The sequence below is a fragment of the Hipposideros armiger genome, unplaced genomic scaffold (assembly GCF_001890085.2).
Source record: "Hipposideros armiger isolate ML-2016 unplaced genomic scaffold, ASM189008v1 scaffold_742, whole genome shotgun sequence".
NCBI lineage: Eukaryota > Metazoa > Chordata > Mammalia > Chiroptera > Hipposideridae > Hipposideros > Hipposideros armiger.
This window is the reverse complement of record NW_017732092.1, coordinates 278,821-291,088: the sequence shown is the minus strand read 5'-3', so window position 1 is coordinate 291,088 and position 12,268 is coordinate 278,821. Positions and strand designations below refer to the sequence as shown.

The window sequence follows — 12,268 nt, the reverse complement described above, 5'->3', positions numbered from 1 at the left end:
CACAGCAGCCCAGCTCCAGGTTGAGCTGTTGTTCAGCATCTTAGCTGTGGAGGGCAGTGTCACTGGCCCTCATATGTGGGATCCAAACCGGGGCCCTGTGGCATCCCAAGCGAGTTCTTAACCATCGCGCCACTCGGCCGGCCCAGATAAAGTGACTTTTAAAGAAAGGCATGACTTTTAGGACAAAAGCCATCCTTTTTGTCTTCCCTCTCTCTGCGTCTGTCACGGCGCCAAATAGTGACTTTATGTTGACTGGTTTTGTTTTTGTTTTTCCCGTCGCATAGAGGTGAGGCGCGCAGACGCCCGGAACTGTTGTTTGGAGTCTGTGTGTTTCCCGCCAGGATGGAGGTCTGGGGCCGCGTCTGGCCGCAGTGGCGGCGGGAGCGGGAGTGGGGACCGGGCTCTGGGCTCTCTGGGTCCATCTCCACCACGCGGTGGACCCGAGAGGCCGCAAGTCGGCGCCGGGAGGTCGGTGCTGAGCACGGAGCACCGAACGATACCGGGAGGCTAGTGCGTGGACCATAGAAACGCGGGGCTAGAGGGACCAGCGCCGCTGAGACATCGACGACTAGCGAGGACCCAAGCGGTGCAGCCGCTCGGTTAGACTCTGGGGGGCGCGCAAGTCTCGGGATGCGGGATGGAGAGGCTCTGACCTGGTGAGTTTTGAGGGAAGACCTTCACTTCCTCCGGTCTGTCTTCCCCACAGGTTCAGGGTCCCAGAGTTGACCTCGCCCTGATTCTCTCTGGAGGCCATGAGCTCCTGCACTTCTGGGGGTCCCCTCCCCCGCGCCCCTGTCCTGGCTCTTCTTCCTCCGCCCCCTCCCACTTACGGGAATGGTGTTCCCTATCTGTGCACTTTGAGGAGGATCCGTCCCCCGGCGGAGCCCGAGTCCCCCAGGGGCTTCACATGACCCCAGTGGCTCCAGGTTTTCAAGAGTTGCCCCCCTGAGGAGCCCTCGCATCTCCCTCCTACTGAGAGCTCCGGCGGCAGACACTGGGTCGGGACTTGGAGCGTCCCAGCCATGTCCAGGAACTGCTTGGTACACTAGCCCGCCGTGTCCTGGCATATGCAGGAGGTCCAGCAGCTTGCCCAGAATATCCGGGACCACTAGGCTGGAAGGAATTTCATGGACGGTGGAGAGGCCACAGGGGCTCCACAGAATCTGGTGTTTCTTGTACATAGGATAGAGGCTGAGGCCTCACTGCTTACTTGCTGTGCAACCTGAGGCAAATGACTGCCTCTCTGGGCCTCAGTCAGGTTCCTCATGCCTGAAATAGGGAATGTTTTGTGGTCCCCAGCCACCCTGGCCAGGGATGACAGGCAGGAGAGGCCCCTTTGACTGCCATAGCCCCTCTTTATAGCCTGAGATTAGCCAGTCCCATTCTGGAAGTTAGTTTTCCAATCTGTAAAACCGCGTAGAACTCCCATTCCACGTGGTTAGAATGAATCGAGATATCAGCATTATAGGTGAGCTACAAATGTCAGATGCTGTACAAAGGAAGCTCGTATTGCTCCATTACTTCTTTATAGTGACTCATGGTGCCTACTGAGATAGGCTGTCATAAATATTTGTTAGTTTTGATTCTTTTTTAATTGCTGGGGTAGGGCCGGAACCCAAACAACATTGAGAATCTCTTTTGCGGGTGTGAGTTACTGGCCAGAGTGCTTTTCTAGAGGCACCTCTCTCTGCTATGGAGGTTGAAGCCATCCTGGAACTCATCCCTGTGGTCACTTCTGGATCTGAAAATTGGTTGCACCCATGCATGGAGGTGGGGCCGGAGCGTGAGGGAGTGTGTAGGCCCAGGACAGGTGGCATTTTTAGAGTCTTGCCCAACGGACAGCGAGGGCTCAGGGCGAGACGTGAGGGATTGGAGTGTGGGACATAGTCCCAGGAGCAGTAGGCTTTGGAGACTGAGAAGCCCTGCAAGGGAAGGTTTGGGGGGACTGGAACCTGGGGTACAGAGAGAAGGGCGGAAGCCTGGAGAACCGATGAGTTAAGCCCAAGTTGACCCCAAGGCACAAGCTTGGTAATCACTGCACTCCCCAAAGGGGAGAAGGCTTGTTGGATGGGAATGCAAGATACCATGGGATGAACAGTGGATATTGAGAAGGGGGTAGACCAGGAAAGGTGGACCAGAAGAAGGCAGGGCTCAGACTGAAGACGGGAGGGTTTGAGCAACCAGAGGGAAGTGAGGATGCTGGAGTGGGAGGCACCAGGTTTGAGTACTGTCCCTGCCACTCAGGCTGGAGATCCAAGGCCAGCCTGTTGCCCTCTGTGAAGCTCAGTGGAGTGCCCACCACACGTGGCTGTTGAGGATTAAGTGGGGCCTGGGTATGAACATGCTGTCTGAATTGAAGTTTGGAGGACATGAGTAACCAATAAGTTGCAGATGAGGCTGGGAAAGAGACTGCTGAGGGCCACAGTGTTTATTTGATAGTGGGGGAGCCTGGGATGGGAGTCCCAGATAGCATGAGCAGAGGCACAGTGTTCCAAAATTTGAGGCGTGAACCGAGAAGTCAGAATGGCTCACAGTGCCTGACTGGCCAGGCTGGGTGAGGGGAGGGGTAGGAAAGGTGGCTGGGGCAGATGGTGAGAGGCCTTGAATGCCAGGCTAAGGGGTTCTAACTGTAGGGAGAGCCATGGGAGGGTCCTAAGCAGAGGTGTTAGATACTTCTGGAGCTGGTGAGCATAGCATATAGCAGATGCCTAGCCAGCTTGGGAGTCAGGGCACGCTTCCAGAAGGCTGAGGAGGAACCTGCTAGCAAAGGAAAACACCTAGAGCCACACAAGTTCAAGGTCTAGTTGGGGCTGTAAGATACTGTGTGTGGTTGGAGCAAGGGAGGGGGAGGTGAGGTGAAGTGGCTGGGCTGCCTCATCCCAGGTGGAGGAACTTGGGGACTTCGTCCTCAGGGTACTGGGGCCCTGACAAGGTTTTCAGTGGTGGTGCACAAGTGTTATCTGACACAGCTATGAGAAGAGTCTGTCGGTCATCATGGGAGGGGAACTGGAGGCCAGGAAACCAAGGAGAAGGCTGGTACAAGGGCCCAGGTGAGCTGAGGCTTGGGGAATGGAGGGCAACACACAGCTCTGAGAATATTTCAGGATGAGAGAGTGGATAGAGCCTGGTGCCGATCTGGCTTTGGGGAGTAAGAAAATGTGTGTGAGGCAGAGTGAGGACATTTGAGGTTCCAGACTCCTGTAAATGATGGGGCTTCATCATGATCATGTTCTGGGACCACAAGCAGGTGTTTGTTTTTTTTTTGGGGGGGGGCAGAGATAATGCTTCACTTTTGGATAAAGTGATTAAATTCATTCATTCATTCATTCATTCTGCAACCAACAATTGAATTGAGCCCCTCTACTCTCCTGAGACCTTTGCTAGATCCTGAAGATAGAATGTTGACCAGGACAGAACTGGGCCCTGCCTTCATGCAGAATGGGAAAGGCAGGCAGTAAAACAGCAAATCAGTAAATAAGCAAGTCCATCATGGACGGCAACATGGGATGTGAAGGAAAGGAGACGAGAGAGGTGGGTGGGGCAGTATGGTGGTGATGGGGGCCAGTTCATACAGGGCCTGGAAGGGCTTCTGTGTTTTATTCTAAGTGCAGCAAGGATGATTTTCAGTTAGGGAATGACAATTTAGTGGGTTTAAAAAAATTGCTGCAGGGCCGGCCGAGTGGCGCGATGGTTAAGAACTCGCTTGGGATGCCAGAGGGCCCCGGTTCGGATCCCACATATGAGGGCCAGTGACACTGCCCTCCACAGCTAAGATGCTGAACAACAGCTCAACCTGGAGCTGGGCTGCCATGAGTCGCCGGCGACGGCGTGGGCTGCAGTCCCTGTGGCAGTGGATTGCCATGGGCTACCGTGTGTGGCCAGCAGCCAGCGTGAGCGGCCAGCAGCCAGCGTGAGCGGCCAGCAGCCGCAGTGAGCGGCCGTCCAGAAGCCGGCGACTGATCTGCCTCACCAGAGAAGAGCGCAGTGATGGTGCCAACTTGGGCCAGTGAAGCAACATCCTCCACAACTAGATTGAAGAACAAAAAAAACGACAGCAACTTGTCTGTTCCCCTTCCCCCAATTCCCCAGCACTGTTCCCATCCCCCCAATTCCCCAATAAAAAAAAATTAAAAAAAAAATTGCTGCAATATTGCCATAGAGGACCAGAGGAGGCAGAGAGGTGGGTGGGAGGCTGTTGCTATAAACCATGGTTTGCAGTGGGGTAGTGGCAGTGGTGGGTTGGGGAGAAGTGTGAGGTGCAGATAGTAGTTACAAGCTCCGACTTGGGTCAGGCAGAAGCAAGTGATGTCCTGGCTCCCTGTGGGTGTGTTACTGCAGGCCAAACAAATGATCTCTCTGTGCTTGGGTTTCCTCATCTATGAAACAGGTATCCTGTGGCAGTTACCTTGTGGGCCTGTTCTGAGGATGTGGTGCATTTAGTAATGGCCTGCACCATAGTGAGGGATCAATAAGTGTTGGTCATTGTCATTATTTCTGGGGATGGGGGTGGGTATATGGGTCTGAAACTCAAGAAAGGGGTTTGGGTGGGAGACTCAGATTGGGTAGGTTGTCTGTGTAGACCACGAGCAATGTTGCTCAATGGGGGACATTTGGCAAAGTCTGTTGTCACCACGGTAAGCAGGGAGAGTGTAAGGGAGGGTGCTATTCACATCTAGAGGTTAGAGGCCAGGGATACTGCTTAACATCCTCCGATGCACAGGACAGCTGCCCACAACAGAGCCATCTGGCCCCAGAATGTTAGTAGTGCCAAAGCTGAGAAAGCCAGGTGTGGACAGAAGGTGTGGTTACCCCTTTAAATCAGGCATGCCCTGTCAGTTCACCAGTGTTCACTCTCCCCATGAAATTACCAGAGCAAGAACCTCTAGATTCTAGAGTCTAGAAAAAGGCTGCCCAGTAGAAATGGAACGTGAGCCACACTAAAACAAATGAAAAGGAACAGGTGAAATTTATTTTAGTAACATTCCTTACTTAATCCAACATGTTCAAAGCAGTATGGTTTCAAAATGTAATCAATATAAAAGCCATTCTTGTACACTCTTCTTTTCCTACGACGTCTTGGGAATCCTTGGGTGCCCTTTTTGGCCTTTGAAGGTGGATTACAGCAGTCCCTTAAGGTAGGCAGCCACCAGCCACGTGTGGCTATTTAGATTTAAATTAAGATCATATTAAAATCCTGGTCCTCAGCGGCACTAGCCACTATCAAGTGTGTAACAGCGCCACGTGGCTAGTGGCTGTCCCATTGGACAGCACACAAATCAAAGAACATTTCTGTCATCGCAGAAAGTTCTTTTTGACGGCTCTCCAGGACGCAGCTCAGGCCTACAGGGGTCCCGGAACTGGGCGCGGCAATAAGGCCCCTTCTCCCCACTCTGCGCTCCCACCGCTCCGGACCCCCATGCTTCTGGGGTGTCCCCCTCTGGCCCTACCCGGAGGCGGTGGACCCCGCAGGCCGCTTGCAGCGCGCTCCTCGCCCCGCAACTACCTGCTTATGGACACGCGCCATCTACCTGCTTCAAGTTCACCGCGCAGCTGGAGGACGAGATGCGGATGTCTTAAGTGCAGCTCCCGCGAGCACCTGAAGGGCCACCGCGATCGCACTACACGCTCCAGCTTTCGTGCGTGCGGCCCGGCCTTTGAGCGCTCCAGTCACATGGCGCGGCCCCGGAGCACAATCTCTGCACGCCTGCCCGCGCCGCTTCCCCGCCTCGGTTTCTCCATCTGCCGGGTGGGAAGTGCCCCACTTCCCCCATCGCTATCTTGCTGTATCTGGTCTACTCTGGGCCTTAGTTTCCCAATATGCTGGGCGGGCAAATCATGGCAGTGCCACATCGGAGCCAATGGCTGGCCTCTGGACTTGGGCCTCCGCAATTGCCCCACCAACAGACAACGTCTCTCCTCCCGCCGTGGGCATTGTTGGGCAGGGGACGCAAGCGGGGCCACCCAGTGGAAACAGGACAAACTGAGCGCTCCATTCCTTGTGGAACTTCGGGCAGACTTAGCTGCACCTAGCCTCAGTTTAAATCGATCACTCTCACAGCGACCGAACTGTTCCTGTCGGGGGTGGGAAAGGAGCGGGAAGGAAAGGGGAGCGCTTCTCGGTTCGCGTGCCCTTGCCCTGCGCCCCCGGAGATGCGCGATAAAGGCGGGCAGTGAAACCCGCCCGTTCTAGGGAGGCGGAACCTTCGTGGCGGCGCGCGGGTTTCCGGCCGGTGCCCTTTCCCAGGGACGCCGCCGCCCCTCGCGCCCCCGCTCCCGCGCCCCCCGCGCCCGTATCCCCGGCGCCGCGGGCCCGGAGCTCCCGGAAGTCTCGGTCCCGTCGCCGCCGGCACTCGCGAGGGGAAGCCGGGGCCGCCCGGGACCTCGTCCCGCTCCTCCGGACCCGAAAGGCTGCCACACCTGGTACGGGGGACGGGACGGAGGGAGGAGCCTGGCTCCGGGACGGCGCGAAGCCGGGCAGGGCGGGGGAGGGGCTGGCGCTCCCGGGATGGGGGTGGGGCAGGATGGGGAAGGAGCCGGGCAGATGGAGACTACAGTGCTCTTTGCAGAAGTGGGGGGGGACGACGAAGGGGGCTTCAGGGGTGCAGCGGGGGGAGGGACAGAGGGGTGCTGGGATTACTGGAGGAAGGGGACAGAGAACCGGGTGGAGGCGCCGTGCTGGATATAGCAGGGCGAGCGAGGGATGGAGAAATAGATACCAGCTGCACACAGAAAGGAGGGCAAGGGGGCTTGGGAGAGGTAGTTTGGGAAAGGGACCCTAGAGGCCCTGGTGTATGTGAGGGGGAGGAGGCACTGAGGGGTATAGAGATAAGTGAAGATGTCCGGTGGCTTATATGTAGGGCTGGGGAGAGAAGCACCCTTGTGGGGGAATGCAGCGAGTTCAGGGGCCCTGGGGTACACAGAAGGCATGCAGCCGAGGGTCTTGGAGACGTATCATGAAATCGAGATGATGGATTAGAAGTGGGGCGAGTATATGGAGACTTTGAGGTGCTAAGGGTAGGAACAGGACAGAGGAGCCCTGAGTGAAAAGTGGGGAATTGGCTTAGTGGGGCTCTGGGGATGTACCTGGAGAGGAAATTGGGAGGACTCGGTGTATCTAGAGATGGGGAGGACTTAACAGGGCACCTAGTGGGGATGCAGATCTAGGAAGGCCCTGGGGCCCGGAGAATGGGCTGCTGCGTGTTTCTTGGGAGAGAGTGCAACCAGGGCTGTGGCTGGGAAGAAGAGGCAGCAACGCTTTAGAGAAAGTCAGGAGGCCAGAAGGGCTCAGGCTGCGAGATAAGAGAGGCCAAAACGATGTAAGGAGGATAAGTCAACTTGGAGATTGAATGGCTTTTGTGGGGGTAGGCAAGTGGCAGGATGCTGCCCTTCTGTCTGGTCTCGGGCCGAGAGGAGGACCAGGAGGAAAGGCACGTTGGGGTGGGGATAGGCCGAACTCGGTTGGAAGCGTCGCTGAAGCCGGTTGGAAGCGTTGCTGAAGCAGCTTGATGGAGCCAGAGCGGTTGTGACCTGGAGTCACAGTTTCTTTTTTATAGGGTAGGTTGGTCAGTAGTACGGAGGAGGTAGGGACGCTTTCCCCAGGAAGTGGCGATTTTAACTTTTCTCTCGTCCGCCGCTCTCAGTTGCCGCTCCAGATGCTGCTGCTGCCCCCGCGGCCACCCCACCCTCGGTCCTCCTCTCCGGAGGCCATGGACCCACCGCCCCCCAAGACTCCCCCTTTCCCCAAGACGGAAAGCCCTTCCTCCACTTCTCCCTCAGCTGCGGGGCCACGACCCCCGCGGCTGGGCCGCCACCTGCTCATCGACGCCAACGGAGTCCCCTACACGTACACGGTGCAGCTGGAGGAGGAGCCCCGGGGACCGCCCCAGCGCGAGGCACCCCCGGGAGAGCCCGGCCCTCGCAAGGGCTACAGCTGCCCAGAGTGCGCTCGTGTGTTTGCCAGCCCTCTGCGGCTGCAGAGCCACCGCGTGTCACACTCGGACCTCAAGCCCTTTACGTGCGGCGCCTGCGGCAAGGCCTTCAAGCGCTCCAGCCACCTGTCCCGGCACCGTGCCACGCACCGCGCCAGCGCTGGCCCACCGCACACCTGTCCCCTCTGCCCGCGCCGCTTCCAGGACGCCGCGGAGCTGGCGCAGCACGTGCGTCTCCACTAAGCTCATACCCGGCTCTGGGCCTCCGCGTCTGTCCCACACAGTGGCACTCCCACACACATTCCCAGGCTGAGGTTATTGCCTTACACTGGGCCTCAGTTTCCCCATCCAAAGGGAGAAGCGTCATTCCTTCCTTTCCTACCTAGCTGTGTGATGTAGACCAGTCTTTGCCCCTCCCTGGGTCTGGGAGCCAGTCGGAACTGGGTTCCGGCCCAGCTGTGCTGTGTGAGCCTTTGCAAGTGACTTAATCTTTCTGAGCTCTGGTTTTCTGCCCTGAAGTGGTAAACGGTTGTCTGCGTGGAAGGTTTGACAAAAGAACACAGGCACGGTCTGGTTCCCTTTCTGTATCTATCCCCTTCCATCCACTCCCTTCACCCTTTATTCAATAAACATTCCGCACTCCACTTTAGGGCTCTTATTTACGAATGGGGGTAGGGTTGGGGTAAGAGGGGTTGGCAGTAGAGACCGGACCATGAGCACCTGGGAACCATCATCGCAGTCTGTGTTTCTGTCCGGAGCCCTTTCCCAAAGGCCCAGGCGCCCCGCCCCCACCTTCCTCCCCTAGACCCTCTTCTCAGTCCCCCGGTCCTCTCTCCCTTTACTGGCGCCGCTAGCTCCTGGGGGACCTCCAGAGCCCCACGTGCCGCCGCCGCCTGCCACCAGGGGAGTAGCCCGGGGCCGTTCCGGCGTCGCCCGGACCCGAGAGGCTGCTGCACCGGGTACGGGGGCCGGGAGGCGGGCGAGGGCCGCGGAGGGGGCGGGGCCGGGCGTGCGGGGATCTGCGCGCGGGGCGGGGAGGACGGCCCTGCGGGCTCCGAGCGGGCGCTGCCCACAATTCGCGTAGAGGCTCGGAGGCCGGGCCACGGGTGGACCTTTGGGGAGCGCTAGGACCTAGAAAGATCTTGGGGTGGGTGGGCGTGGACTAGAGAGCCTGGAGGTAGCTGGCCAGGGGAGGGGTAGAGGTGTTCAGGGAGGTGGCTAGCGCTGGTTGGTACCGGGGGTCCTAACGTGGTAGCCCGTATGAGAAGCCTTGGGTGTGTATAGAGGGGTAGACAGGCTTCTGGGTGCAGTGTGTAGGGCCAGGAGCAGTAGACAAGGGACAGAGAGGCCTGGAGGTCTGTTGGGTGGGGCCTCCAGATGCCCTGCGGGCTGGCCAGAGTAGAGGGGCACCCGGTGACCTGAGGAGGGCACAAAGGGTTAAGACAGTGAGGTGCGTGTTGTGCTTAGCCGGGCAGCGATCCTGTGCCTATAGTGGGTGGCGGAACAGAGAATAGGAGGGGTTTCCCGAGGGAGACCCTAGGAACCTTACAGATAGTCAAGAACCCAGGGTACAAGGACTGGTGGAGAGATGGAGGATGATGGATACGAAGATTTGGGGCAGGGTCCACAGAAGGGGAAGGAATGGAGCCATGGGGCCAGGCTTCCCTTTTGAGTGTAACCTCCCCCTCTCTCCCACCCACCAGGCCTCAGCCACCCTCCGGATGCTGGTGCTGCCGGCCCCTTGCCCCCAGCCCCTCGTGCTGCCCTCGGTTGAGGCCATGGAGGCCCCTCCCCCTCAGACAGGCCGGTCCCCAGAACCCGGACCTTCCTCCTCCACAGGATCTCCCCAGACCTCATCCCCTCCGAGACCCAACCATTACCTGCTCATTGACACCCAGGGTGTCCCATACACCGTGCTGGTGGACGAGGAGACTCAGAGGCAGCCCGGGGCTGATGGGGCTTCACCTCAGAAAAAGTGCTACAGCTGCCCTGTGTGCTCCCGGGTCTTCGAGTACATGTCGTATCTCCAGCGACACAGCATCACCCACTCGGAGGTGAAGCCCTTCGAGTGTGACATCTGCGGGAAGGCATTCAAGCGGGCTAGTCACCTGGCACGGCATCACTCCATTCACCGGGCCGGTGGTGGGCGGCCCCATGGCTGTCCGCTCTGCCCTCGCCGTTTCCGCGAGGCGGGCGAGCTGGCCCAGCACAGCCGGGTTCACTCGGGGGAGCGACCGTTTCAGTGCCCGCACTGCCCCCGCCGGTTTATGGAGCAGAACACGCTGCAGAAGCACACTCGGTGGAAGCATCCGTGAACCGGGTTGCAGGGTACCCCAGGTACCATGGGATCTGAGGGAGCCTGGACTCCTGTCGTCCTCAGACACCCCGCGAGCACCCGAGGCTTGGTCGTGGGGCCTGGGCACAAACACAGACCCATCTCTTGTGGAGGCTGAGTCCTGCTGAAGCAGGGGCTCACAAATAATCTTCAGGTCCATGTGTTTTCGAGATAAGATGGGAACAAGATGTCACATTCAGAGCAGAGTCCTCTAGCCTCAGGACATCAGCTATGCCACTACTGAGCCCTGCCGGGTGGGGCAGGGGGAGCACTAGGTGTGCAAATTCTCCAGCTGGAAAACAGAGTTGAGGGCCAACAGGAACTATCTTCCTGAGGCTTCCAGGCTTATGTTGGGAGCAGGGTCCCCAAACCTGCCTCCTACTTCCCAGCCACAGCCCGAGACTGGACACCCAATAAACCTGTTTTTCACTTTGAGCACTGGTGGCTGGTTTTGGGGGACAGCAGCTTGACCCGCCCACTGCCTAACGGAGACTGAACTAGTGCCTGGCGCAGTGGGCCTTGGCTTACCTGGCTGGGGACAAGGAAGGCTGGCCATCCGCACTGGGGCTATTCTTAGCTTGGGTTCTCAGGACCTGTGTTATAGGCAGTGTTTTTAAACTTTTTAAAGCCACGATCCAGTAAGAAACATTTTATATGGCAACCCAGTGTACAGATATGTCAAATATATGTGACGTAATAGTCATTTCTGCCATGTGCAGGTCACTCTGATACTTTTTTTTAAAGCAAATGTGCCACAGAGAGATCGGTGACATTTATTTGAAAAGGCACGTGATAAAAGACTGAATCTTTTCCCCAAGTGACATAGTGACAGTTCTGTCGTTTTAAACAAACCATACTTAGAATTGTTTTACTTAGAGTAGAAAAATCATAGTAGGATTCTATCCTACTGTATTTTATTCTCTGCCCATAAACCTGCAGTTAGTAAAACCCTTATTTAGGGCAGGTGCTTCGCTCCTTGGACGTTTTGACCCAGGCAGCCATTTATCTGTAATGTGAAGCAAGTTAAGAGTGTGGCCACAGCTTTGTTAGTGGCACAGACATTTAGATTCTCCCTCTGCAGGGTTAAAGCTGTGCTTTCATCAGGGCTTGCAAAAAATTCCAGAGCATGGAGGCTCTCTGTGAACTGGGTGGAGAGGCAGGTGGAGCTGAGCTGGAAGCGAAATAAACCCCTGCCTTCTCCATGAATTTTCCTTGTGCATCAATTTTGTGCCAGGCATTGTGCTGGGCCTCATTTCTTCTTCCGACCTCATTTTGGGCGGAAGAACACACCAGCTGTCTCCACTCTCCAGAGAGGGCAAGTGCCTCCCGCAGTCTGATCTCAAGTAATACTAAAACCGCCCTATCTTGAACCCTATGGCCAGGTGCTGGGCTGGGCGTTTTGCGTGTATCATGTCACTGCATCCTCCCCACTTTATAGGTGAGTAAATTGAGGCAGGGGAGAAGCGGCCAGGACTGGGATCTAGGTCTGAATTTGCCAAAGCTAGCCCTTGAGTCACTAACATGGGGGCGGTGGGGGTTCCAGGCCCCTATTTTTAGAGAGGGGTAACTCGTTCCCCCAGGATCTTGGGAGCCCCGAATGTGGCTGTGCGACTGCCTGTGGGAGATGAAGGGGCGGGTTCGCGGGTCCACACCGGCCACTTTCCAGGGGATCGTTTAAGGGGATTCTCCCCGTGCTTTAACTTTCCTGTCTCCTACACTCCCCCGCCTCTCTCGGGCCCGATTCGGCGCGTTGCCACACACCCGGGGGAACCCCGGAGCCAGCAGTTCTCCAGGAATTAGGAATTTCGTGATGTTCCCTGCCCGGGACTCGTGGAGGGCGGGGGAGCGTTACAAGGGGCCATCGCGCAAGTGCGGCCCCGGCCTCCGCCGCACACGGCGGGCTTCACTCGGGGCCCAGGCTACCGGAGAAGGCGCGCCGACCACCGGACTGGGCGAGTGTCCCTGCCCGCCCCGTCACTCGCCTCCCGCCCGTGGGCGCTTCTCT

The 12,268-nt window shown here is 57.5% G+C and overlaps 2 protein-coding genes across 5 annotated transcripts; both read left to right on the top strand.

Annotated features, from left to right (window-relative positions):
• Positions 1-6,260: 6,260 nt before the first annotated feature.
• Positions 6,261-8,572, top strand: ZNF580 (zinc finger protein 580). Of its 2 annotated transcripts, none has more exons than XM_019627885.1 (2): positions 6,261-6,420; positions 7,641-8,572. In XM_019627885.1, exon 2 carries the CDS (start codon positions 7,653-7,655, stop codon positions 8,169-8,171), a length of 519 nt encoding a protein of 172 aa, XP_019483430.1. In that variant the 5' UTR covers positions 6,261-6,420; positions 7,641-7,652; the 3' UTR covers positions 8,172-8,572. The 2 variants fall into 2 exon arrangements, with proteins under 2 accessions (XP_019483430.1, XP_019483431.1); XM_019627886.1 differs by lacking the exon at positions 6,261-6,420 and adding an exon at positions 6,639-7,554.
• A 77-nt stretch (positions 8,573-8,649) lies between these two features.
• Positions 8,650-10,698, top strand: ZNF581 (zinc finger protein 581). 3 transcript variants are annotated; one of them, XM_019627884.1, is made up of 2 exons: positions 8,650-8,887; positions 9,632-10,698. In XM_019627884.1, the coding sequence occupies exon 2, from the start codon at positions 9,650-9,652 to the stop codon at positions 10,241-10,243; it is 594 nt and encodes a 197-aa protein (XP_019483429.1). In that variant the 5' UTR covers positions 8,650-8,887; positions 9,632-9,649; the 3' UTR covers positions 10,244-10,698. The 3 variants fall into 3 exon arrangements, with proteins under 3 accessions (XP_019483429.1, XP_019483428.1, XP_019483427.1); XM_019627883.1 differs by having other exon boundaries at positions 8,650-9,075; XM_019627882.1 differs by having other exon boundaries at positions 8,650-9,378.
• The last annotated feature ends 1,570 nt before the right edge of the window (positions 10,699-12,268 follow it).